The following is a 26,831-nucleotide window of genomic DNA, read 5'->3' on the forward strand; positions in this document are numbered from 1 at the left end:
GGGTTCAGGGTGAAGGCAGACTTGGAGAACAGTGAGAAGATTTGAGGAGAACAGTCTACCAGAACCTGGGCATGGGGGAGCCCAGGAAGAGATGCAGTGAGGTCCAAGATGTGTGTGGGGGGGAGGAGAGGAGACCTGAGAGGGCCTCCAAGAGCTGGCTCTGTAGTGGCACCGGCTGTGGGAAGCACCCACAGTACCAGGGGGAGGATTTACAGGCGGTGCAAGCTGGGGGCCAGGATCAGCCAAGGACAAAAGCCAGAACTAGCTTTAGCCTGCTCTCCCTTCCCCTCCCCTATCCTCCAGATCCCTTGTGGCCTAGGGCAGGGCCCCTCCCAGATCTGGATGAGCTCCAGAGCAGGAGTTTCCCTGTTTACTGTCAACTCCGGGAGGAAGGCGGGGGAGGGAGGTGCGGCCACAGGGGCAGGTCTGTCGGCTCTCTCCAGCTCCAGCTGGAGGTTACCCTGCAGCAGCCGGGGGACTCAGACACTCAGCTCCAAGCCCGTGACCTCGCTATGGCCACGAGGGTAGACAGTAGGCTTGAGGGGCTCCCCAGCAATGGCTGCGACCTGGGCGCAGCCCGAGAGCACATGCAGGCGGTCACCAGAAACTACATCACCCACCCTCGTGTCAGTGAGTACTACCCTTAGCGGGTGAGGTTGGGGTGGCTGCTGGAACCCCAGCCCTGCTTCTTAACCTCAGGGAACGAGGAGGACCCAAGACCTGGGCGGCCTGGGGGTCTAGGTCCAGCGGAGTGGTGCAGTGGACTGCCCAGACAAGGGGCCAACTCTGAACCTAAGGGTGGGGGAATCCCCAGCCATGGCAACCCCAGAGAAGTGGGCACTGCAGTAGCGGCAGAAACCTTCCTGTTGTCACCCTAACCCTGTACTAAGGCCCCAAGTCCAGAGGAGCCCCCAGCTCCCCCCGAAGGTGTGCATATGTGCATGCTCCTGTGGCAATGTGTGTGTGTCTGGAGAATTTTCGTGTCTGCACCAGACACTCAGCTTGAGGAAACATATGATCAAGGGTTCTGGGGGGGAGGCGGGAGCAACAGTCTGCTTTCTCAAGATGGGAAATGCGGGACATTGTGTAAGTATGTCAGTGGGCACCCTGGCAGGTGTGTCCCAGGGCAGGGCCTCTGTGTATAACCAGGGGAGGGCTTGGGTGTGGGTGTGTTACATGCACACATGTGGTCAGAGTGGGGAAATGTGTGATGCATGCTTTTACACATAGGGTGAGGTGAATGTGTGTGTGCTGGTGGGGACAGCAGGGATGGGCATGTGGCTTGGGTGAAGGCACATATCTGTGTCTGAGCAGTTGGGGGAGGGCAAGGTGTGAGATGTGTGTCCACAGTGCTCCCCGGTAGGCTTCAGAGAGGGTGTCCCCAGAGCGGCTGCAGAGCCTGCCTTACAGGGGTGGGCCAAATTCAGATGTCCGCGGCAGAGGACCCCCAAAAGGCCCCAAACCGAAAGGAGTTTGCTCTTCCCCTTCCCCCCTCTCTCCTTGTCCAAGGACACTTTCTCTGGCCTGATGAAATCTTAAATTCTCAAATTCTAAACAGCCCAGTTCCCTGGAATAAACCGGCTTGGCCGGCACCAGCCAAGCAGAGCCAGAGGCTGCTAAGAAGGAGGGTACAGGGACAAGCTGACCAAGCAGCCGAATGCCCTCCCTCTGCAGACGTGAAGTCCAGCATGTGGGGAGGTGGGGGAGGAGACGTGAGAGGGCTTATAGTGGTGGGGCGCTGCTCACAGAGAACAGCCAGCGCAGCGTGAGCAGACCTGGGGGTGCATGGGAACAGGTGGGGCAGGCATGAGGGGCTGGGTACATTCCATCTCTGGAGAAACTGAAAGCGAGCCAGGTTGGGTTTATCAAGGAGGCCCTGCCCTGTGGAGGTGCAGAGTCTCCCCTCCTGCAAAGCTGTAGGAACCCTTCAGCACCTTGTATTCACTGCATTTCTGGTCTCCCTTTTGAAGTGAGTTCTATTTTGTCACTTCTACTCAGTTGTGAGACTTCAAAGCTAGGGTCACCCAAGCCCAGATAAGCAGTGACAGTCGCCCCCCACTTTGGTCCAGAGAACTGAACACACTTGTGTGACACTTGTTCAGCCACGTGTGACAGCCACCCCTGCTGCCTCCTCCCCTCCCACCCCCTTCTTCCTGTGCAACAGATGAGCTGCTGGGGTGCTTGAGTGGTGAGGGGTCCAGAGCCAGACCTGTTTGCTCTGCTTTCCTCCTCCCTGGGAGCCCACAGGGTACGAGCTCACCACAGCACCCCCCCCCCCGCCCCCGTCCCAGCAGTCTCCTCCTAGAAAGCCCCTTATTTATAGTCGACAAGCTCTGGCAGAGGGAAACATGGAGATCTGACTCTGGCTAGAACCCAGCGGTAGCATTGCCCCATGTTCCCCATCCAGGCAAACGGGTTTGCATCCAACAGCTTGCTCATAAACAAGGGTCAATACCAGGGAGCCCCTCTACATTAAGGTGCTTGCTTTTTGCTGCACACCAGCCTCCTTACAGGATATACACAGGGGCCAGCCCAGGCCCAGTCCTGACACCCTGCCGCCCCAGGGCAGGCAGGATTCCTCTGCAGCTGCTCCAATTCTCCACCTTCCTCCTCAGGTGCCCGAGGGGTTTCTCCCTGGGGGTGGTGGATTAGGGTGGGGCCAGGGAGGCTTGGATTTACCTGGGGGGCCCTCCAGCTGCTACTTTCTGCTCTGTGTTCTTTTTGCATTCTACCAAAGACTCTAATTTAGTGCAGAGACAGACCTTAAAAGGAGAGCTGGGGCCCAAGGGGTGGTGGGGGTTTGAGGTAGAGGGCCAGGGGACAGGAGCAGCTGGCTCCTGGCCCAGAGGGTGAGTTTAGAAAGCTTCCTGGAGGAGTTGGACAAAGAGCCCAAGGCAAGAGGGTGATTTCCCAGCAGTGGCTGAAGGAGGGGGATGGACCTGAAAGGAGGGATGGGGTAGAGTCGGGATAGCAAGTATACCCTAATAATATCTACCCTGGGGGAGGGGATCCTCCCCTGCCTCCCTTGGAACTAGAGTTGCTCCCCAAGTTGGAACTAGAGTTGGGCGAGGAGGCTTTGTCTCAAGTGGAGCCAAAGATGCTGGCTGGGATTGGGGAGGGGCAGGGAGGGAAGGTAGCCCAGCTTGCTGGCAGCCCAGGCTGGAGAGATGGAGCCAGGTGAGCTCATCCAGGGGTTTGAGTGCCAAAGCGCTGAGTTTGTCACCTGCCTCAGTTTCCACCATTGAAAAACCAGGGAGGTGACACCGAGCTCCTCTTAACAGGCAGGATCTTGGGGGCTGATTTTAAGAATTCAAGTTTCCAGTCCCTGCCCTTCCTCCCCTAATCCCTCTAGTGGGGTGGGCAGGGATCAGGAAGGAAGTGCAGGACCTGCTGCCCCCAGCTTGCCCCCACCCTGGTCTCACGCATGGGTGAATCTGACTCAGCCTGCTCCCAGGACGCTGCAGGTGTGGCTGGGCCGCCCTAATTAGTGGGCTGCAAGGAGCCCTGCTGAGCCTTTGACCAGGGAAGGCCACGAGGAGGAGGGGCTCAGGAGGGGCTCCATCAGCCTGCAGCCCAAAGTGCAACCCAAAGTGTCAGCTAGGACAAAGGAGGGGGGTGGGCTGAGAGCTGGAGGGAGTGTGTGCAAAGTTTCAGCAAGCTCTACTGAGGGAATGCCCCTGAGGGATCCTAAGGTCCACCCTCCAGCCCTCCCTCCAGCCTTCCCTGGTTCTGGGATAGAGACTTGTCCAGAGACTGTGATAGGGGTTGTAATCCATGAGTGCCACTGGATACTGTCCTGATTCTTGCGTGGTGTGCTCTAGGAGGAATCAGTCGACTACCTAGGCCTCACTCTGCCACTCCATGCAATGGACACAATCAGAGTTGGGTGGGTACCAACTAAAGGCCTGGATTCCAGTCAAGGACACTGTTGATGCTTAGCCACGACCTTGACTATGTCCAACCCTAGGAAAAGATAGCCTAGTCTGACAGGGTGTTGCAGAAATAAATTCTAGCCTTTTACCCAGGCAGGGGAAGAACAAGCGGTACTTCAGGAATGGTGAGGCCAGGAAGCTTTATTACTCATGCATGAGGTCTCAGACCTGGGTAGTCCCATAAGGTCTGAGCACTGGTCTAGAGACAAAGAGTTTCTTTTATACACAACCTCTTTACATTGATAAAGTTGGTTAGTTAGCATACAAATTCTTGACACAGGAAAAGGGTCAGGGCACAGATCTTCCAGGATGGCCTGGGAGATGGATCAGCCTAGCAGGCTGCTAGACCTTGTTTAGATATGCTTATTAAGGAAGCAAACTTACTATTTACTTTACATTTCCAGGTCTATGACTCTTTAGCAGGGAAAGATTTCTTTTTCTTAGCAGTTCCCTTTCAAGGGGAGACACAGAGTCCTAGTTTGAGGGGAGAAACAAGCTATTTGGTTAAGGAACAGAGTATCTGGAGACTGAGTTGGCCACCAGGGTGCCACCCTGTAGCACAATGGGACTTCAGAGGGGGGAGGACCCAGTGGTCTTGTAACAGGGTGGTCCCCAGGAAAGGGGGAGGTTCCAGGTTTCCTGCCCCACCCAAGGGAGGGTGGAGCTGAGCTGGGAGAGAAGAAGCTGCAGAGGAGACTGAGGATGGAAACAGGATGGAGAGCCAGAAGGAGACCTGGAGGAGGCGCATGGAGCCTAGAGACATGTGAAGAAACTACGCTTGTCTTTTGGTCGTGGACTGGGTGACACAGATGTGGGTGAGACCCATGGGGAGGAGACAATGGCAGCTTTTATCTTGATGTTGATTTTGCTCTTTTCCTTCCGGGCTTGTCTGGTTGTTTCTGACCCTTTTCTGTGGGTCCCCACTGGAAGATGCTTCAGACTTGCGGCAGGCTTTGGGGCCTTGCTCTGGGCCAATCCCATTTGGATGGACTTTTACCCACGAGGGGACGGGTAACTTTGGGTGCTTGATTTAGAAACTAGACTCTTTGCCTTTCCTGTATTGTTTCCTAATTGTATTAAAGTTCCTTCCCATTAAAGTCTCATGTTTTGTGTTAATGTGGAGGATGGCAGAACCCTGTATAGAATAGGCAGGTTTGCGGGGTTTGGGCTGCCCCTCTCCCTGCCCTGTAACAGTCTCAATGGCCAGTCAAGAGTGAGGCAATCCTTGAAGGACATGAATAGACAGATGCTGAACCTGAAGGGTCCAGGCTAAGAAACAATACGTTCATCAGAAACTTTATGAAGCCTGCCCAGAACTAGGCACCATGCTGGCTAAAAGCCTGTGAAGGTGGCTACAATGAGGCTGGTGACTCACACCTCATGCTGGTTGTCCCCTGGCCTGGGCTGGAGGAAAGAGGCCTGGGAAGCTGGTAGCCCAGGGGTCCTGAATGAGCAGTGGGCAAGCACTTTGCCCCCAGCTCCCCCCATACCAGCCCCTCATCCTTGGGGGCTGGGGAGGTGGTGGGTGAATCAGTCCCTCTCATTGTGCCCACCACCAACTTCATTCCCCTTCCTGTGTGCCTCACCACCCCCCAAGGCAGAGTTGTGGGCCAGAGCTGTGAAATGGGGGGCACAGGCTATGAAGTTTCAAGAAGTTGAAGATTTAAACTGGAAATGATTCCCTGGGGCTTTGTGGACTTTGCCTCTACCCTCTCCTCTCCCTCGCCCCCCCCTCCAGTGGGGCCCACCTACCCTGTCTCTTTTTTCTGCCATCTGAGTCCTTTTGGCAGGTCTGGTCTTTTCTCTACAGGGCCTGGGCCAGCGGGATGCCAGCTCTTTCCTTTTAAAAACGTGGCACCCTCCTTGCTTATACCCTGTTCTCACAATCCATTTCCTCCCCTTGCCGCTGGGCTCATCAGCTCCCCTGTTCCACTGGGTTCTAGCCATCCAGACAAACTGATAAAAGTGCATGGGGGTGGGGAAGGGGGAGGGCGGGGTTGCTGTGCCACAATGTTCTTACATTTCTTAGCAGAGCAGGTGACACCCCAGCATCTGCCCTCCCTTCCTGGTTAGGGTTTTCCTACACCTCGGACCTCTCTTAGCCTCTTTCCATCCCTTCCACCCCCTGTCTTCACAGGAGAGGCAGGAGCCAGAAGTGTAAGCCCTCAGGCTGGATATAGGTGCTCTCTGCAGAGCTTTCTGGGGTTGTCTGGCTGACTCCCCTTGACCTTGGGCTTCCTCCATGAGCACTCAGCCTGGGCCTCCGCTCTGTTCTCCCGTGCCCACTCTGCACTGTACCTTCACAGGAGCTACTGGAGTTTGTGGTTAGATTCTTTTTTCTCTATCCCCCCTTTTAAAATTAGGCTTCATGTTTATTTGCACCTCCGTTTGCCTAGCCTCATACCTGGAGGCCTCTGGCAGCTCCTGTTTGAAGAAAGGTAAGGAGGCAGATCATCCCCTGTCAGGAGAGCGACAAGTCAAGAGCCAGGTCCCATCTATGAGGGCCTCCAACAATCAAAGGCCTCTAGCCAGAGCAGAAAGAGGGCTGGGAAGTGCCAGGGGGCCTCCGAGACCTGCAGAGGAGGGGATACCTGGGCTTGTCCACGTTCTCCAGTCTCTTTGGATTCAGCAGTGGAGGGGCTAGAGGTGGTCAGAGGGAAACCAGATGGAGAGGGTGAGCTGTGGAAAGAAGGTGGAAGGCAGAGCACCCTAAAGCTGCGCTTGTGAGAAGCCGGGCTGTGAGAGCAGCAGCTGGAGAAGGCAGGAGCAGTTTTTAAGATTGGGGATGCTTGCTTGCAGGAAAGACTTGACAGACAGTCGCCCCGGGGCAGTCAGCTCTAGCACCTGTTCCTGGTGCCTGGGAGGGACTGGCCTAAGATGGAAAGGGTACATGTCCTCTATAGACAGTGAAGGAGAGTACAGCTGGGGTGGAGGGGGGGGCATAGTTCTGTAGATTTGAAGGTAGGAAGTAGGGGGAGGGCATTGAGGGGGTCTCCTGCTCCAGGACCAAGTCCAAGAATTTTCCTCCTCAGTATGGCCCCTGTTCTCGAGTTTTCCTGATAGCCTTAAGCTTGGAAGAACCTTCCTGACATCCTCACCGGGATCACTGTGCCCTGTCTTCCTGGCTCACATCCTGGTGAAAGAAACTACCATCAGAAAGAAAGAAGGCATTTAACCACTGACCTCTAGACTGGGAGGGTCTTAGTTTCTCCTGTTTGGGTGGCTTGGCCAGGTTTGCCTGGAGGCATGAGGGTAAGTGGGCTGGGAGCCATTGGGGTTTCTGATGGAAAGCACAAGTGGGGTGCAACCCCATCTGCCACAGATAAGCTGTGTGACCTAGGCCAGTCTTCACCCTCCTGCACCCCACTCTCTTCACCTGTTGAAAGGAAGGAAGGCTGAATCTCTCTTCCCTCTGGGGTCCTTTCACCTGTGAGCGCTGTGTATCTCAGGATTTGAGGATGGTCCAGGGTCCCTCAGCTAGCCCTAGAGAACCAAAGTAGGCTTCCTGTCTGCTGGCTCATGGCTTCTTCTACGGGGCCCCCAACACTGAAGTTAGGAAATATTTAAAAAAAAAATGATTTATTTATTTATTTATGCATACAAGAGCTGGGGTACAGGTCAGAGATGTCGGGGTGGGGGGTTTGAGAGCATTCATCAGAGACAGGGTGGGGAGCAGAACAGGCAGATCTACTGAATTACACTGCTGAGGGAGCAGCGGGTGAGTCAGGAGAGGTCTGTTGTGCCATGTGGGTCACCTCCCTGGCTGGGGATTGAACTTGTGCTGCAGTGGTTGCGGATTGCTTCATAGTGCTGCGTCTTAACCCCTTGAGCTACCAGGGAGGCCCCAGGACATATTTCTTGACACCTAACCCATTTCTCCCTATTAGCTGAGCTCACTTTCCCATTTGTGAGTCTCAGCATTCTGCTTATTCCTCCTTCCTTGTAGCTCTCTCTCCCCCATTTCTCCCCATACCCACCCCTCCCTGCACCCAGTGGGCCTGGGAAGTCTGGGAGCCTCCCTGGTAGGGCCTGGAGGCAGAGCAGAGAGTGATGGGAAGAGGGGTGCCGGCTGGCTCTTGTCATCAATGCTCACACCCCTTCCCCAATACACACACACACTGCTTGATCAGTGTGCGTGGGGGGCAATTCTTGGCCATAGTTGGGGGCCAGGAGCACTTGGAAAATGAATCTGAGGGGAGGGATTTGGGGGCTGAGGGCCTAGGGGAAGCCATCTCAGGGACAGAAAAGGCCTCTGCAGCTTGGGAGGGCAGAACCCCGAGGGGCCTCTGCCCTGGCCCTGGCCCTCCCCCAGCCTCCCGCAGGTGTCCAAGGCAGCAGGGGTCCCTGTGGACAGGGGCATGACCCTTACAGCAATGGTGGCTGGCCTGTCACAGCTAATGACCCTGATGGCCCAGGCTGGGGAAGGGGTGGGGATGGTGTGTAGAGGGAGAGAAAAAAGGATGCCTGTGTGTGTGTGTGTGTGTCTGTCTGTCTGGTGTCGGGGTAGGAGATCCTCACCTACCTCTTCCCTCCTCCAGCCTACCGGACGGTGTGCAGCGTCAACGGGCCCCTGGTGGTGCTAGATCAGGTCAAGGTAAGACCCTTTCTCTTTTTCCCAGGCCCAAGGTCACAACCCAGGATTTCCATCCCCCAGCAGGATTCCTTCCACATTGCCCAGCTCCTAGATGACCTCCCTGTGCTTTCCAATTTCCTGTCACCCACCCCACATCCAAGCTCCCAGCTGTCACCCCAGCTACCTCTTTACTGCCTTTTCAGTGGGGAGGCCCCTCTGGGCCCTGGGAAACCTGCTTCTCCAACCAAAGGAACAGGATGGGGCAACTGTGCCTTTTCTTCCATCTACACAACACTTGTGTGGACCCTCCCAAGGCCAGGCTCTCACCCACCACTCTCCAAAGTCTCTTGAAGGGAAAGAGGAGGCCCGTGTCAGACCTATGCCAGCACACCCTTCCAAAGCATGATGGCTTCCTAAGGCCTTGGGAATAGCTTAACCTGGGAACTAGCACTGTAGACAGGAAGAGCAGTGGCCTCACAGAAAAAGTAGAGTGTGGGCTACTCAGTACCTGCAGGGGCTGCAGGACTAAGGAAGGCAATGGCCGTGTTCTGAGTCCTGGCGTTGGGCATCTTAAGGCATCAAGAGTCCTGCAGAGGTATCACTGTCACTCTGCTGCCTCTTCCCCCAACCAATTTCACTTTCCAAACTCTCACCTTACCCCCGGCTGAGCAGACTGGAAACCTGAGAGCCAGCCTGGACTCCTTCCTGAACCCCAACCTGTTAGTTCTGTTCCCCTGTCATCCCACCTTATTATGACCATGACCTTTGGGCCCTCACTCTGGAGCCGCCCCACCCTCACACACCCTGCAGCCAGATGCCTCACCTCCTGCTTCAAACTCACTCCAGGTCATTTCTGGCTTCAAACTCAGGCAGGACTCCCAGTGCCCTTACCCTCCACACCCCACATTCTGTCAGGTCCCTGCGTGCTTTTCCTCCCTCAAGCTTCATCACTGCCTAGTCACCTCTCAGAAACCTACACCTTCCCGCAGGGAGCCACCATTTGACTGTCTTCTCCAGCCCCTCCCTCTGATTCTTCCCCTGGACTAGTTAGTTGAGAGGTCACTCTCTCCTGGAAGCTTCTCCCAGACCCTTGGCCTTGTGTACTGTTCTGTTGGCATCATCAGTGGAGACTTCTGGTCACCGCTTGGCTCTCTCCCCATCCTCCACATGCTGTGCCTTCCGATTGGACACGAGTGGTGTTTTATTAACCCGAGAGCCTCATGCTTTTCCTGAACACCAAGCTCATAGTTTGTTTAAAGGCAGGATGAGTAAATAAATGAGATGAATAAGCGTTCACCTGACTAAATATGGACCTGTCAGAACCTGAGCCAACTACATTAAAGAAATCAGATCCACTCATTGCTGATCCCAAGTTCATCTAGGCATCATCGTTTGACAGCTCGTATTGGGCCTGCCCGGGGAGGAAGGCTGGCAGAATATACATGTGTGTGTACACTGGGGTACATCTGACTCAGATTTCTTGAGGTATAATCCCAGTTCCATCAATCTCCCCCACTTTCTACGAGCTACCCATCATCCTATATCAGCACATCAGTACCAAGCTGAAACTTGATGGAAATACATATTCTTGGGCTCCACTCCAAAAAACAGTCTTCTGGACTTAGAAGTCTGTTTTTATAAGCTTCCCTAGTGATCCGATACTATCTGAAGTTTGAGAACCTTCTATCTAGGCTTGTAAATTCCAGTTTCCTCATCTATTAAATGATAATAGACTTGTTGAGGATCAAATCAGATTAATGTACTTTTATTATTCCGCTTTGAGAATAGCTGGCAATAGTTCTGCCTGGAATGCAGAAAGCTAATACGCCTGATTAAACAATTGGTGCCCTCTCCTGCCCCCTGCTTACCTCTACCACTGTCTCTGCAGTGACTGTCACTCTAGACAGGACCGACCAGTACATTGGGGAGTGTCAGTCCATCTGCAGTCATCCCTTTTCTCAGCTGTTAAGCACTAGGAAATTGGACCTAGACCCCTAGACCTATGGGTCTGCATCTGTAGCTTGCAGAACAGAATAGCTGGATAATAGAGACACTAAAAGAACCCTAAGCTAGCAGATGGAAGGAGATGAATCAATTGTTTACAGTCTCATGAGATCAGTAGATGGAGCAGAAACCTTGGTGCACCCCTGGCCACGTTCTCACACTCCTTTCCTTGTTCTAGAGTTGCTCAGGCAAAATACCACAATTCTGTCTCCACATCGCCATCTTCTGTCCACATTGTATTATAGGTAGTTTTGCCTCCTTCCATCCTCAAGTGGAAAAATATTTGGGGGGATGAATTTTATGCAGAACAAGGGTTCTTAGTCCAGGGAATAAGATCTTTGAACTTGCATGCAAACATTTGAGGTATATATGCAGGTGCCTGTGTATTTTTCTAGATGTAGTTTCCATAATGTTATCTGATTTCCCCAAGTCTGTAACCCAGAAAAGGTTAACGCCTGATTTGTAGAGTGTAGAATCGAACTTTTGGATCATTCAATACCCACACCCTGGTTCTGATCTCACCAAAGCATATTCACACACACAGAGATTGTGCAAGCATTAACGAAAGCCTGGATATCTGATATCCACCTACTGGAATATTCTAGAAAGAGTTAACTAGAGCACTGACTCTTAAAGTTGAGGATTCATCAGAATCCCCTGAGGGATTCTTTGGGCCCCACCCCAAAGCTTGGATTTCACAGATCTGGGCTGAGGCCGAAGTATCTGCATTTCTTTCTTTTTTTTTTTAAAGAGGATGCTTTTTTTTTAAAAAAAAAAAAAAGATTTATTTATTTATGCACACAAGAGATGGGGTAGGGGATGAGTACACTGCTGAGGGGAGCAGAGGGTGAGGTAGGAGAGGTCTGCTGCACCATGTGGGTTGCTCCCTGGCTGGCCGGGGATTGAACTCGTGCTGCAGAGGCTGCGGATTGTTTCATAGTGTGGTGCTTAACCCCTTGTGCCACCAGGGAGGCCCCCAAGAATCTGCATTTCTACCCAGTTCCCAGGGGATGCTGCTGGGCCCAGAACCAGCAGTGCTGGTGGTGTGATCCAATTAATATTTGAGATGTGGCATAAGCACTCACTTTATCAGCCTTACTTGGTTCCAAATGTCTGTGACTGCTCCCAAAATTCTTAAAGAGAAAACCTTTCTCTTTAAGAGAAAGGTTTCAGAAGCAGGTGCATTAACTCCCAAACTGCCCTGGACTTTGCAGGAGAGGTCCTGAGTGGACAGCAGCTCCCCTGTGTGCTGACTGAGAACTCAGGTGAATCCTCAGCAGAGAAGAGGAGCTGCCCTGAACCATCTGCTGCCTGCCGCACTCTAAGCAAGCAATCAACAGAGGGAGTTGACAATAAGTGCGCTTCACACACAGCAGGGAAATAGGACTCCTTTGAGTATAAACTCATTGCTCTCCCTGGAGTCCTCCTACAGCACTCACAGCTTAACGGGCCAGAACCACCGTGCCCCCAACAAATAACTAAGGCCTGTTCACACAGAGCCTGGCAGGTTCTCCCTAAATGATTCCAGACTACACCCTCAAAGCCTGAGTGTGATGGTCTGATCGTCCTTGCTCTTGTCTCACTGCAAACTCTGCTCTTTCAAGTTCATTTTCGCTGATTTCATCTTTCAGGAACACACTGTGCACCTCGTCCACTCCACTCTCCATGTACCCCCCCCCCACCTTCACCCGCATTATAAATGATCCCTCTTTATTACCCTCTGCCACGTTTGTATTGGTTCCACTGCCTGACCACTTTGGGGCCCATTCTGGTTTGTTTTCTGCGATTCACCCCTTGAGGTTGAATCCAGCAATTTTCCCTCTGAGGTTAGCAGCTCGCCAACAGCTCCCCAAGCGAGGCCAGTGCGGCCTCGGAGACGCACAAGCCCGCACAGAACCAAAATGTCAGCGCTGGTATTTAACCAAATCCCCAAACCTCGAGGTCGTTGCTCTTGGGCTCCCTCTTGTGATCGAAAAGCCAAAGAGGTGAGCCGCTCCGCCAGCCTCAGAGCATAGCTCTGCGCGAGCCCTCCCTGCCAAGCATCTCACTCTGCAAGGTGGGGAGATGGTTTGGGGGAGACTGAGGTGTCCTCCGAGCATCCTCTTCACAGAACCAGGAGGAGTCAAGCCAGAGCCCCTCTGGACACATCTGGCATCCGCGGGAGGCCCACTCCCCAGCGCTATGGCTGCAGTCCAGCGCCAGACCACCTACTGGGCCTGTCTGTGAAGGGTTAGCCACACGCGGGGCTTTGTGGGCAGACTGAGCCACGCCCCTTCGCCGCGGGAGCCCTATCCTAGAGCCCTGGGACTCAGACACCCTCATCTTACAGATGGAGACACCAAGACCCCAACACGCAGCAGCTCGAGAGACAGCTGGCGGCTGTGGCCTCAGGCAGCCCTAGGCCCAAGCCAGAGCTTCCCTCAGAAAGCTGCAGAGCCTCCTGTCTCAGCAGGGGTGCCCGGGGGAAGTGACCCCCCCTCCTGAATTGCACTGCCGCATCACACCAAGATGGGGAACTGAAAGATGGGCCCTATCCTCAAGCACTTAAGTTTCCTAGTTTGGGGAGTAGAAAGATAGTAATAATGGTGATGCTTGCTCTGTGCTGAACCAAATTATTACATGGTAATTACCAAGAACCCCCCCCCCCGCCCCCATGCTTTTGGTACTGGTGAAGCTTCAAAGAAAAGACTATAAAGTTAAGTAACCTCTTCATTCCCAGCCTCCTGAGAGAACCATGAACCTGATTATATGAGCATGTTATGGGTTCACGTTGGTGTTAGTTTCTTGACACATACCAGACTTTCCTCCCTACGAACATGTCTGAATCTTACTCCTTTCTGATAGCAACATAATAGGTTTTGGTGTGGGTGTACCAGGATTTATTGACAGTACCATTGTTGATAGATATTCAGTGTGTTTCCAGATTGTGTGATTACAAATACAGTGATATATATCTCTTTTACACCATGCCTTTGTTATTGTAGGATATTTCCCCCTCCAAACAGAATTGTTAGTTCAAAATGCATATTTTTAAATGCATTTTCATTCAATAATATAGTCAAATACTTCAATGATTTTCCTATGGCTTTGAATTTCTTGTCTTACATAAACACATCTGTCCTATCTGGCTTTTAACTGGATCATTCTGGAAGAACGAAGACATACTCTTCTAGTGTACTTGTTTATTTTAGTGTATATTTAAATGCTTTATATGTCTAGAATATATTTGTTTATGATATGGGTATCATCTAAATAGATATCCAATTATGTTAGCACCATTTGCAATAAATTCTTTTTTTCTCTCATGAGCTGATTCACATTTGTTCTATTATAGTCCTATAACACCTGGGTTCTATTTCTTAGTTCAAGTATAAGAACTACAAAATCATTACATTCCAGAAGAAATAGTTTATTTCTAGAAATTTTATGTGTTGGCCTGATGTGAATGGCCACATCAGGAATGGAATGTTTTCCTCCATTTCCTCTTCTTATTGCTGGGATAGATTGATTTTTATATATTTATCTTATATACAATCCAATTATCTAACAAATCCTTGTTTCTTACATTTCTTTAAAAGAAAACCTTTGTGTTTTTCTAGATATACAATATCATCTGCAAATAAGGGGAATTATGTCTTTTTTTCCATTGACACATTTTAACTTTAATTTTTAGTTTGAAACAATTTTATTAAAAATTATTTTTTAAAAAAAGGGCCTCCCTAATGGCGCAGGCAGTTGAGGGCAGCACTGTGAAGCTGTCTGCAGCCTCTGCAGCAAGGGTTTGATCCCGGCTGGCCAGGGAGATACCCACATGGCATGGCAGACCTCTCCTGTGTCACCCGCTGCTCCCCTCAGCAGTGTACTTCAGTCAGTCTGCCTGTTCTGTTCCCTGCTCTGTCTCTGGTGAATCCTCTCACCCTCCCGTGCCTCTGGCCTGTACCCTGGTTCTTGTATACATGAATAAATAAACCTGAAAAAAATGATAAAAAGTTGCAAAAAGGGGAAACTAGTACAAGGACTATCCATTTACCCATCAACATTTTCTCCCATTTGTTCTGTCATTTGCTCCATGTATGCATAATTTTTTCTAGAGCTTTTGAGGGCCAGTTATCCAGAGTGCAGTTCCAAAGAATAAGGATATCCTCTTACATAACCACAGCAAAGTTAGCAATTTTGTAAATTTACTGATAATTTATTCTAAAATCTATAATTTAATCCCAGTTATCAGATGATTTAAAATCCCTTAGAGTATTTTCCCTTCCAGTATAGCATCCAGGCTAGGGTCAGGCACTGCATTTAATCATCTTGTCTGTTTAGCTTCTTATAATATGAAACATTTTCATAGCCTTTCTTTTTTTTAGATTTATTTATTTATACATGCATAAATACAAGAACTGGGGTACAGGACAGAGGTGCAGGAGGGTGAGAGGATCCACCAGAGACAGAGCGGGGAACAGAACAGGGAGACTGACTGAAGTACACTGCTGAGGGGAGCAGTGGGCGAGACAGGAGAGGTCTGCCATGCCATGTGGGTTTCTCCCTGGCCAGCCGGGGATCGAACTCGTGCTGCAGAGGCTGCGGATAGCTTCACAGTGCTGAGTGCTGTGCTTAACCCCTTACACCACCAGGGAGGCCCTCATTTCACCATTTAGAAGCAAGTTGATGTTGGTTTGGGTAAGCCTTGCTGTGTTCAAGAGGATGCCCAACATTGCTCTTTTACATAGAATTGTATTACAGACAGCTGCCAATTTTTATCAACAGACTTTTTGGTTTCTATTTACATAATCCAAGGGGAGGATCTTTTCATTTATGTTGACACACTCCCTGTTATGAATTATGATATTAAATATTGATATCATTATTGATTGATATCGGTTGTATTCTTGGAATAAATCCTACTTGGTCATGTTTATTTAATTCACATGATTTATTTATAATTTCTACATCTGTATTTGTAAGAAATTGGTCTATAGTTTTGGGGGAGATAATACTTTATAGAATTTGGGAATTTTCCATTTTGTAGTTTTAGTAGTTTAGTTTTTTTCTAATCCTTATTTTCTCTTCATCTTATTACTTTGACTAGGTCCTTCAGTGCAGTGCTGAATAGGATGACAATAACAGGTGTTGTTTTGCTGCTGATTTTAAAGGGAATGTTTTCTGCATTATAACATTGAGTTTGATATTATCTGTAGGTTTCTTAAGATTACTCTAGGATTAAGGAATTTCCCTTCTATTCTGTTTTCAAAGAGTAGTTTTGTTCTTTGTTTTTAATTGGGGATAGGTTTTTAAAAGATTTTTAAAATCCTTAGAAAAGATTTTTAAATGATCACAGGTGTTTTTTATCATTTAACACATTAATAATCTAAATTATATTAACAGATTTTCTCATTAGATTAACCTTGAATTTCTAGATTAAGCCCAACTTCATGTTTTTAATTTTTCTTTGTGTGTGTAATTATCCTCTTTTTTATTTGGTTGGCTTGTAACTTAGTTTTACTATACATTGGTTTGATAGTACTTTGTTAAGGATTTTTTAATCTATGTGCATAAGTTATATTGCCTATCGTTATCTCTTTTTGATATCAAGGTTATGCTTCCCTCAAAAACGATCATCCCCTCTCCTCCAGTGATTTTACGCATTTAAGTAAGAGTTATGATTCTTTGTTCCTTGATTGTTAGAACTCGTTGGTAAATTTTCTCAGACTGTTTTTTCTTTAAGAAAAGAATTTAGGCAATTAATTCAATGTCTTAAAGATTATAGAATGATCTGGACTTCTATTTTGCTTTTAATTATTTTGGTCTAAGTTGTATTCTGCCAAGACTCTTGGTTTCGTTTAGCTCAGAACTATGTTACACAAAGTTGTTTATAATTTTTATTATCTTTTTAATATTATTATTAGTATAGCTAATTTGACTTTTTTATTCCAGAAATTATTTGTTTGTCTTTTCTATTTTCTTAATGTTGCCAGGGTTTTGCTTTTCAAAAACCAATTTGGTTTTGTTGCTGTTCTCTATATTTACTTTCTGCTTAAAAGATTTCTGTCCTTTCTAATTTTTTTGGAATTTCTTTTTCCTTGTAAATAGAGCTATATTTTTCTTAAGAAAAATTTTTACTAAATATATTTGTTTACAACTATAACATCTCATTATCAGTTAATAATAAAAGTTTGCTATTTCTGATTATAAGTTCTTCGCTATTTAGAATACTTTTAATTTCCAATGTATGAAGTTTTTCTAATTTTTTGTTAATTTATTTTTAACCTACTTTGATCAAAAAAACATTTTACAGCGTGCTGTGTTCTACAAGTCATGGCACGAAATGGTGTCCTTTTCATTCTTTTCTATTTGAGCTCTCATTTCAGCTTTGATTTCCTCTAATGTTCAAGGAGTCATTGCCTGAGAGGACAACATGTGAATGGACCCCAGCCCCTGGCTAGGGAAGGGCTGCCCTGGTCCCTGGTGTTCAGGAGAGCAGTCTGCCAGTGTGCTCACCATTGGTCCCTGGGGCAGGGATCACTGTGTCACCGAGGAAACCTAAACAGCAATGAAAGCTGCTGCATTTTATTGAGTCTTGTGAAGTGCTCGGCACAGCTGTGACTTTGCATATATTATTTCATTTCCTCCACCCAGCAGCCCTGTGAAGCAGATATTATAAGCTCCCTTTTATTTTTTTTTTATTATTTTTTTTTCCAATTTTTTTTTTTAATAGAGGCATGTTTTATTTATTTATTTGTTTGTTTTGTTTTGTTTTATACATGCACTGGGTACAGTCAGAAGCGTGGGAGGGTGAGAGAATCCACCAGAGCCAGAGCGGGGAGCAGAGCAGGCAGAAGGACCGAAGTACACTGCTGAGGGGAGCAGCGGGCGGCAGGAGAGGTCTGCGCACCATGTGGGACCCTCCTCTGGTGGCCGGGGAGCAGCCGGGGATCGAACCGGCGCCGCCGAGGCTGCGGGCAGCTTCACAACCCAGCGCTCAACCGCTGCGCCACTGGGGAGGCCCTATAAGCTCCCTTTTAAAGATAAAGAAAATAAGATTCAGAGAGACATTAAGTAACTCCCACAGAAGCACACAGCTTCTAGGCATCAGAACTTCCATTCTGAATCCAGCTCTTCCTACTTTCAGCACCTCTACCCATCCATGTATACCCATGAATTCAAACTTCCTTCTTCCTAGACCTTCAAGTGCGCTTCCTTGAGTGAGCACAAGAGGGGAGACAGAGACTTGAGACTGGAGGGGGGGTAGGGGGACCTAGAGGCCCCCTGTGGTCTCTGTCACTGACTACTTTCCTCTCCTGTTAGTTCGCCCAGTATGCGGAGATCGTCAACTTCACTCTCCCCGATGGCACTCAGAGGAGTGGGCAAGTGCTAGAGGTGGCTGGGACCAAGGCAATTGTCCAGGTAAGTCAAGAATAAACGAATGGCTCCAAAGTCCCCACACTTATAAGCCCCGGTGGCAGGAAATGTCCTATTTCTCTAAGAGTACTTGGGCCAGAGCTGAGCGCCAAGAGTATCTGGAAAGAGGTCCATTCTCTGCAGCAAACGTTGTGTTAGAGTAACTCATCTCTTGTTCTCCTAGGTGTTTGAGGGGACCTCTGGGATAGATTCCCAGAAGACCACCTGTGAATTCACAGGGGATATCCTGCGGACTCCTGTGTCAGAGGACATGCTGGGTGAGGGGTGCGGGAGCAGCAGGATGGGGTGCCTCTCTGTTCTCTCGGCACAGCCTCCCTGAGGAGTATTTATTACACTGCATAGTCTCTGCCAGCTTACATGTCTGCCTTCTTGTCAGCTCTTTCAGGCCAGAGGTTGCTTGAATCCTGGGCCCCCAACCCCTGAAACACAGGCCCTGACACATGACAGGTGCTCAGTGAGTGGGGAAGACAGTTTCACTAAGCTGGCAGCACAGACGGTAGCCATCTCTTTGGGGTCAGGCTGAAAAGGACAGCACGTTCCCTCATTTTCTCCCCAAATCCGCCATACCTGCACTATTGTCTTCCCAAACCTAAACTCTCCATTACAGTCACTGTCCTCCATTACAGTCAAGACCTTGCATGTAAAAGTTTATGGGAAAGGAGGAAAGCACTCCCCCTGCCAGGAGACAGTCACTGTAGTAAGCTTTCTGGGGATACTGAGGGATAAGGGGACACAGGGCAATCAGGATGTGGGGGGCTGGTGGTGAGGAGTGAGAGCAGCAGCGAGAGACACAGGGCTGTCCTGGACATTGTCCAACATCTCTTTGCCCACCTCCAGGTCGTGTTTTCAATGGCTCGGGCAAACCCATTGACAAGGGGCCAGTAGTCATGGCGGAAGATTTCCTGGATATCAATGGTAAGTGAACAGAGGCTCAGGACTGCCTGAGAACCAGCCTCCACTGACCTTCCCCACCCCAGTCCCTACCTGCCACCTGGCCCTTGGAAGTTCAGCCCCGGACAAAGGCCAGGCCGGTTGTCCAGAGCACTTAAGATGTGCCATGAGAGCAGAAAAGGACTTTTTGTTCTCAAATCTGCTACAAGCCCTACATGTTACCATCAGCACTTCATGTCCAGTTCTATAAAATCCATCACTGTGCAGAGTTCCAAGCATGCCTCTAGACCCACACTGTCCTGCCTTCCTGAGAGCTGGTGGGCCAACTTGCAGAGACAGACACAGCCTCTCCCAGGCTCTCCCCCACACAAGTGGAAGACCTCCCTGAGTCCCCCAGCCCTCTCAGTTTACTGAAGACACACCACGGACCCACACAGCAAGTGCAGGCAAGTCACAGAACACACAGCTCTTCAGACAGGAGGTCCCTGAGCATCCCTCACATCCTCCAAATCCTACACATCACCCATGGGTCACGAGGAGGGTCCTGTCCTGGTGCTGGGAATCCCACCTGCCTGCCACTTCCAGTGCTCTAGGGCCACACCCTCCAAGGGAGTACTGGACATGTGGCTATTTAGACACAAATTAATTCAAATGAAACAAAATTTCATCTCAAAACCACATTCCATGTGCTCAACAGCCATGTCTGGGGTTACCATAACAGGCACATATTTCCATCACCCCAGAAAATTCTGTGCAATGGTGCAGCTCTAGAGTCTAGAGCAGGGTTGGTGGAGGGCAGGGAAGGACTTGAACTCTTGAGCATAGGTCCATGATCGTGCTCTCCCAGGCCAACCCATCAACCCCCACGACCGCATCTACCCAGAGGAGATGATCCAGACAGGCATCTCTCCCATCGATGTGATGAACAGTATTGCCCGTGGACAGAAGATCCCCATCTTCTCAGCTGCTGGGCTCCCCCACAATGAGGTGAGGTCTGTGGGAGGGACCTGCAGGCATGGCCAAAGCGGAGGGACAGAGCAGAGATGAGGGCCAGTGGACCAGCTGAAAGGGTGTCCCGCGCTGAGCTGGCAAGGGCTGGCCACGTTGGAGTCACCAGCACGCAGACTGGCAGTTGTCCTCCAGCAACTCAGGGACATAGGGCTGCACAAGACTTCAGTGTCCCCGGCAGTTCCAGCCTCTGTCCAAGTGAGTGTGGCACTCATTGGCTCCGATAGCGTCCCTGGCTCTCCCAGTGTTGAAAGTCCTACTGAGCTGAGGTGACGGCACTGATTCTTTACTCCCTGCACCAAGTGAACACCCCTCACGTCAGTCCCATGAGGGGCTATTAGCCTCCCTGTGCAGGTTCCTACAGCCCAGTTCCTCTTAAAGCAGCTGGTGTGACCAGGTTTCTGGATGCTCTGTACACACATACCAGCTCCATGGCCACTCCCAGATGTCCCCCAGCACACAGCCTTGAAGTGATCAGATGATTAGGGGGTGTAAGTGCCCCCTACACATATAAACACTGGAGCTGTGTGTTGGGTACATACACCGCAGACCTAGAGCCGTTCTGTGCCCAGATAAACCCCCATCAAGCAGGGGTGGGGGAGACTTGGTTGCTTCTGAAGGACCAAGTAGCCCCAAACCAGCCTGAGGTGGTTGCTCTTTGAAACTGTTACTGTGCCCTGCTCTTCATGACAGGCACCCATGGCCCCTTAGTAGCCACAGGACAAGCTGGCCCACCCCCTGAGAATGGCCATAGAACCTAGTTGTACAAAGGTTGTAGCCCTTTCACTTTCCTGGATCCCTCCCACCAAAGGCCTAAGCAGGAGAATGGACTGGAAATTGCTCCATCCATCCTCCTGGATGGTGCTCAGTGGGGCAGGTGCTCATCTCCTTCCCACCCTGTTCTACCCCAGATCGCTGCCCAGATCTGCCGCCAGGCTGGGCTGGTGAAGAAGTCCAAGGCTGTGCTGGATTATCATGATGACAACTTTGCCATTGTCTTTGCAGCCATGGGGGTAAGCTTGGCAAATCCTGCCCAGTGGGTGAGTAGCTTGGTCTCCTTGCCCCTTGCATGGCCTATCTGTTGGTGGAGGCACAGCCTTTCTTGAGAAGCTACCAGAATCCAGTTTCCATGGGTGGGAGAGGGTGGACATACCAGGGCAGTATGTCCCTCAAGCACCCCAAAGGTCATGGGAGCTATAAGATGAGCCAGCATAGCCTAGAAGAGGAGGGAGCCAGGGAGTTTGGGGAGACAAGCGAGCTTTGGGAATGGGTGCCAGGGGACCCTCAGAGGAACCAGGGAGAGGTGGGGATACCCTGAGAAGAACTTAACCTGTAGAAATATGAATCTCTTTGGAGGTCTGTGAGACCCTACCCAGGACTGAGGGACAAACCCAGCCCCTGTCCTCTCCAGCCCTGGGTGACCCCAGTGGCTGTGGTGCCTTCACTCCCAGTGGCTATTACCAAGCCAGCCAGTATGTTACTGAGAAGACATGGGAGGGGCCAGGGACCCCACCATCAGGCCACAGGGCCCCATCTTTAGCCATCCCTGCTGTGTGTCCAGGTGAACATGGAGACGGCCAGATTCTTCAAGTCTGACTTTGAGCAGAATGGTACCATGGGGAACGTCTGCCTCTTCCTGAATTTGGCCAACGACCCAACGTAAGCCCTTCCCTGATGCCTATGCTGCCTGCAGACAGCGAGCCCCAGAGTGCCAGGACTCAGGGGCAACTCAGGACTGCAGCCTTGGCTGGGAGGACATCCCTTTGTTGTGCACGTGAGGACACTGAGCCTAGGCTAAGGTATAGAGCTAGCCCATGGAGATACGGAGGAACCAGGCCCTAATCCCCACCCCCACCCTTGCTGCCTGTAGCGCCTCTGCTCTTCCCAACACCGAAGTCACTTATATAAAGTCACCACTAAAGAGGTAGTTCCCTAAACCTTTGGTTTAGAAAAACTGCCATCTTCAAAGTTTAGGAAATGTGAGTTTAAATCTGGGGTCAGGTGGAAAACCTGAATTAAAATTCTAATAAGCCATCCTGGGTATTGAGGTCCTGGATATAAACAATGTAGGTAACAGAATTCTGGAGGCTGCAGTGACATCTCCAAAGGAAACCCCCCCAGGTACAGAGCCCAGGACTGGAAGCGCCTGGGGCCAGAAGAAGGGACGTAGGAGTGACTGTGCTGGAGAGGAGTGAGAGCAGCAGCCACAATGGATCTGGAGGACATGGAGTGGGAGTGCTCCAGCTGGTCCTAGCAGCCTGCTCTGGGGAAGAGGGAGCACAATCCCGACCTTCCTGCCTTCCATATGCCTTCTGCCCACAGAACAGGCCATGGGCATCCTTATCAGACTCCTGGCCCTGTCTACCTCACAGTCACTCAAGTCCCCTCAGCCCCAGCCTCTGTCCCCTTTCCCACCTTGGACAGAGGGAGGGGAAGTGCTGGACTTTGCTGAGTGCCCATCTCGGGAACCTCAGCCCTGACTCAGGGAGGCTGGGAACTGAGGCTCCTCTCCACCCCTTTGCTGCTACGCACAGAGTGGCTTCCCAGTTCACTCTCTACTCAACTCTGGGGCCAAACCAAACACAAGGCGGGGCTACAAGGCTTTCTAAACATTGGCTGTACCTGCAGGATTGAACGGATTATCACCCCACGCCTGGCACTGACCACTGCTGAATTCCTTGCCTACCAGTGTGAGAAGCATGTGCTGGTCATACTGACTGACATGAGTTCCTACGCAGAGGCCTTGAGAGAGGTGAGATGGTTGGCACAGTAGCAGGCTCATCCCCGCCTCTCCCTTACCCCTGTACCCCAGAGTCATCCACCCAGGCCTAGCCACCCCCATGAGCTCCAAGGCACAGTTGCAACTTGGCCATGCTCCTGCCCCCACCCACTTCTCACATAATCTTGGAATCCCCCCCCCACACACACTCTTCCTTAGCTCAGCCTCTCCCTCCTTCCCTACCCCAATGACTAATGGATATTGCAGGTCTCAGCTGCCAGAGAGGAGGTGCCTGGGCGCCGGGGCTTCCCAGGATACATGTACACAGACCTGGCCACCATCTATGAGCGGGCTGGCCGCGTGGAGGGCCGGGGTGGCTCCATCACTCAGATCCCCATCCTTACCATGCCCAATGATGGTGAGCCTCTAACTGCCCACTGCCCTCACAGCCCCCTGCCGTCCCTTCCCAGCCCATGCTTTGCATAGATACGCAGTAATGCAAGTCCTCCATCGGTGCAGATGAGTCCTTTCCTTGCCCCCACCCAGCCCTATCACCCCCGCAAGAATAGAACCCAGATGGTCCTGAGTGGGTAAAGACCTGGACCCCATCTACACTGAGGTCAGTGCATTTCCTTGTAGATATCACCCACCCCATCCCAGACCTTACGGGCTTCATCACAGAGGGACAGATCTACGTGGACAGACAGCTTCATAACAGACAGGTACTGTTCCCTCCCTCACTACTTCCTGTTCCCTACATACAAATACCAGGCAAGGTTAACCCCAAATAAGAGCTCGCCCTCAGGAAGCTGTGTGGTTCACAGACAGAAAACTGATTTGGGTAAAATCCAGCTTACCTGCTTGTGGACATTGAGAAAATAATTTCATCTCTCTGATCCTAGGGTTCCTCTTGTAAAATGGGGATAATAATACTTGTCACACAGTTGCATTATGGAAGATAATATAAGTTGGGATATAGAAATCAGACAGTAGATAATAAGTAGCATTTCTCTTCACTTTCCAGTAATTTACTTTAGTGAACAGGAACCAGTACTGACACAAATACATGGTGACTAATGTGCCAATAGGTTTAAAAATGTGTGTCCCATCCATAAGTTAAAGGCAACCAACCTGGCCTCCCTGGTGGCGCAGCAGGTTGAGCACAGCACTGTGATGCTGTCCACAGCCTCTGCAGCACTGGTTCGATTCCCAGCTGGCCAGGGAGATTTCCACATGGTGAGGCAGATCTCTCCTGTTGTGCCCACTGCTCCCCTCAGCTGTGCTTTTGGTCTGTCTGCCTGTTCTGCTCCCTACTCTGCCTGTGGTGAATCTTCTCACCCTCCCACACCTCTGGCTTGTACCCCAGCTATTGTATAAATAAAAATAAATCTTTTTAAAAAATATGGCAACCAACCATTATGGCTTTTTCCTCTTGGTTCAACTGGTTCTTTCTTTGCATCTATTTTTTTTTAAAGATTTTATTATTTATTTATACAAGGACTGGGTACAGTCAGAAGCACGGGAGGGTGAGAGAATTCACCAGAGTCAGAGCGGGGAGCAGAGCAGGCAGAAGGACCGAAGTACACTGCTGAGGGGAGCAGCGGGCGGCAGGAGAGGTCTGCGCGCCATTCGGGACCCTCCTCCGGTGGCTGGGGAGCAGCCGGGGATCGAACCGGCGCTGCAGAGGTGCGGGCAGCCTCGCAACCCAGCGCTCAACCGCTGCGCCACCGGGGAGGCCCTCTTTCTTTGCATCTATTAACTGATAAGCTTCAACCTGGTTTTTGTCCAAAGAAAAATTGTGGAATGACAAGCCTTTCATTAACGTCATGTCATCTCCCTCCTCTGCTCTTCTGTTTCCAACATGTGAAGACACTTAAGAGTGGGAGAGATAGGGCCTCCCCTGGCAGGGCAGCGGTTGAGCACTGGGCTGCAAAGCTGCCCACAGCCTCTGCAGTGCCAGTTTGATCCCCGGCCGCTGGTGAAGGTCCCACATGGTGCACAAACTGTACCCAGTGCTTGCATAAATAAATAAATAAGTAAATAAATAAATAAATGATTTTTGAAAATTAAAAGAAAAAAGTGGGGGAGATAAAGGAGGGTGGACTTCTCTGTAGGATAAGGGAGAGACTTTGAGAACCATAGGAGGAGGGGAAGCAGTGTGGCTGGAAGGAAAGGAAAATTGGGGCCCTGCTGTCTGCTATTCCCTTCTTCTGCTCCCCCAGATCTACCCCCCCATCAACGTGCTCCCTTCCCTGTCGAGGCTGATGAAGTCTGCCATTGGGGAGGGAATGACAAGAAAGGACCATGGAGATGTCTCTAACCAGCTGGTAAGAGGAGAGGACCCAGGGGCCTGAGATAAACTGGTTTCAGAAGTTAGAGGTTTGAGCCCTATCTGGATTTGCTCCCCCCCCCCACAAGTATGCCTGCTACGCCATCGGGAAGGACGTGCAGGCCATGAAGGCAGTGGTGGGCGAGGAGGCTCTCACTTCGGAGGACCTGCTATACTTGGAATTCCTGCAGAAGTTTGAGAAGAACTTCATCAACCAGGGTGAGGCGCGTTGGGGGAGGCCAGGGAGTAACACTGTCACCCTGGTTCTCTGCACACACACACTCCTAACGGTCCTGCTCTGTCCCAGGCCCCTACGAGAACCGTTCGGTGTTTGAGTCGCTGGATCTGGGCTGGAAGCTGCTGCGCATCTTTCCCAAGGAGATGCTGAAGCGCATCCCCCAGAGCGTGATCGAGGAGTTCTACTCCCGCGAGGGGGCGCCGCCGGAGCCTGCGTCCGACACTGCGCTCTAGCCCGCGCGCCCTGGGCCTGGGGGCAGCTCCTGCGACCCTGCCCTTGGCTTTCGGCCCTCCGCCAAGGTCCCGCACGTCTGAACCAACCCGTTCCCAGTCTACTCACCTGCTAGAGGAGAGAACTAGGGGGTAGGAGGGAGGGGGTTGGGGGAAGGGGGAGGTCGGTAGAGGGATGCGGTGGGGGAGTGCGGAGCATTGGGGCTGCGGGGATTAGAGGGATGGGAGGGTACTCCTTTGCCCATGCCTTTCCCTGGATTCTTGGCACTGGAAAAATAGAATATTAAACTTGTATTCTATGTTTAGCTCTATCTAGAACTTTATGTTTTTATTTTATTCTTTTAAGATTTGTTTATTTATGCATACAAGAGCCGGGGTACAGGCCAGAGATGCAGTGGGGTGAGAGGATTCACCAGAGACAGAGTGGGGAACAGAACAGGCAGACTGACTGAAATATGCTGCTGAGGGGAGCAGCAGGGGAGTCAAGAGGGGTCTGCCGCACCATGTGGGTTGCTCCTTCCCCAGCCAGGGGTTGAACTGGTGCTGCAGAGGCTGCGAATAGCTTCATAGTGCTATGCCTAACCCATTGCACCACCAGGGAGGCCCTGTTTTTTTTTAAAAAGGCTTCCAAATAAGAAGCAACTGAATTGAAAAATTTACCTTATATGAAAGCCATTGATAGTTGAAGATGAGGGTGATGTGTAGATGAGGTTCATTAAACTATTGGCTCCACTTTATAACAACACTGCCGCCGCCACCATGACTGTATTTTGTTTTGTTTTGTTTTTTAAGAGATTTATTTATTTATTTATTTATGCCTAGAAGAACTGGGGTGTAGGTCAGAGGGGTGGGGCAGGGAAGCGGGAGAGGGGTGGTGAGAGGATTCACCAGAGTGGGGAGCAGAATGGGCAGATCTACTAAAATACACTGCTGAGGGGAACAGCAGCCTGTGAGACAGTAGAGGTCTGCTCTGCCTATGGATTAGCTCCCTGGCTGGGGATCAAACTCTGGCAGTAGAAGTTATAGCTCTGAGACTAACCTCTGTGCCACCAGGGAGGCCACCATGACTATGTGTTGACAGCTGATAATACAATTCCTCTTAGAAAGCTATTTATCATTCTTAAGAAATATCTTCATAAGTTTCCTGGGTAAAATCTTGAGTTCAGAGACCATGGAAAGGAGAGTCAGGTCCACAAAAAGGTGTGTGTGACTCTAAATAATTTGGGGGAGGGCCTCCCTGGTGGCACAAGGGGTTAAGCATCAGCACTATGAAGCTCTCCACAGTTACTACAGCACGAGTTTGATCCCCAGCCAGGGAGGTGACCCACATGGCGCGGCAGACCTCTCCTGTCTTGCCTGCTGCTCCCCTCAGCAGTGTATTTCAGTACATCTGCCTGTTCTGTTCCCCACTCTGTCGCTGGTGAATCCTCTTACTCCCTCACCCCTGGCAACCCGCACCTCTGGCCTACAGCCCAGCTCTTGTATGCATAAATA

General features: G+C 50.6%; 1 protein-coding gene across 1 annotated transcript; it reads left to right on the plus strand.

The window, feature by feature from the left end:
- The first annotated feature begins 411 nt into the window (after nt 1-411).
- ATP6V1B1 (ATPase H+ transporting V1 subunit B1) lies at nt 412-25,461 on the plus strand. The gene is made up of 14 exons (XM_037527584.1): nt 412-630; nt 8,471-8,526; nt 17,809-17,907; nt 18,086-18,179; nt 18,760-18,837; nt 19,661-19,800; nt 20,733-20,834; nt 21,383-21,480; nt 22,450-22,573; nt 22,808-22,958; nt 23,180-23,262; nt 24,763-24,867; nt 24,959-25,088; nt 25,177-25,461. Exons 1-14 carry the CDS (start codon nt 513-515, stop codon nt 25,338-25,340), a joined length of 1,542 nt encoding a protein of 513 aa, XP_037383481.1. The 5' UTR covers nt 412-512; the 3' UTR covers nt 25,341-25,461.
- The last annotated feature ends 1,370 nt before the right edge of the window (nt 25,462-26,831 follow it).

Source organism: Talpa occidentalis, unplaced genomic scaffold, assembly GCF_014898055.3.
Source record: "Talpa occidentalis isolate TD23 unplaced genomic scaffold, MPIMG_talOcc4v2.1 talOcc4.5, whole genome shotgun sequence".
In the NCBI taxonomy this organism is placed as follows: Eukaryota; Metazoa; Chordata; class Mammalia; order Eulipotyphla; family Talpidae; genus Talpa; species Talpa occidentalis.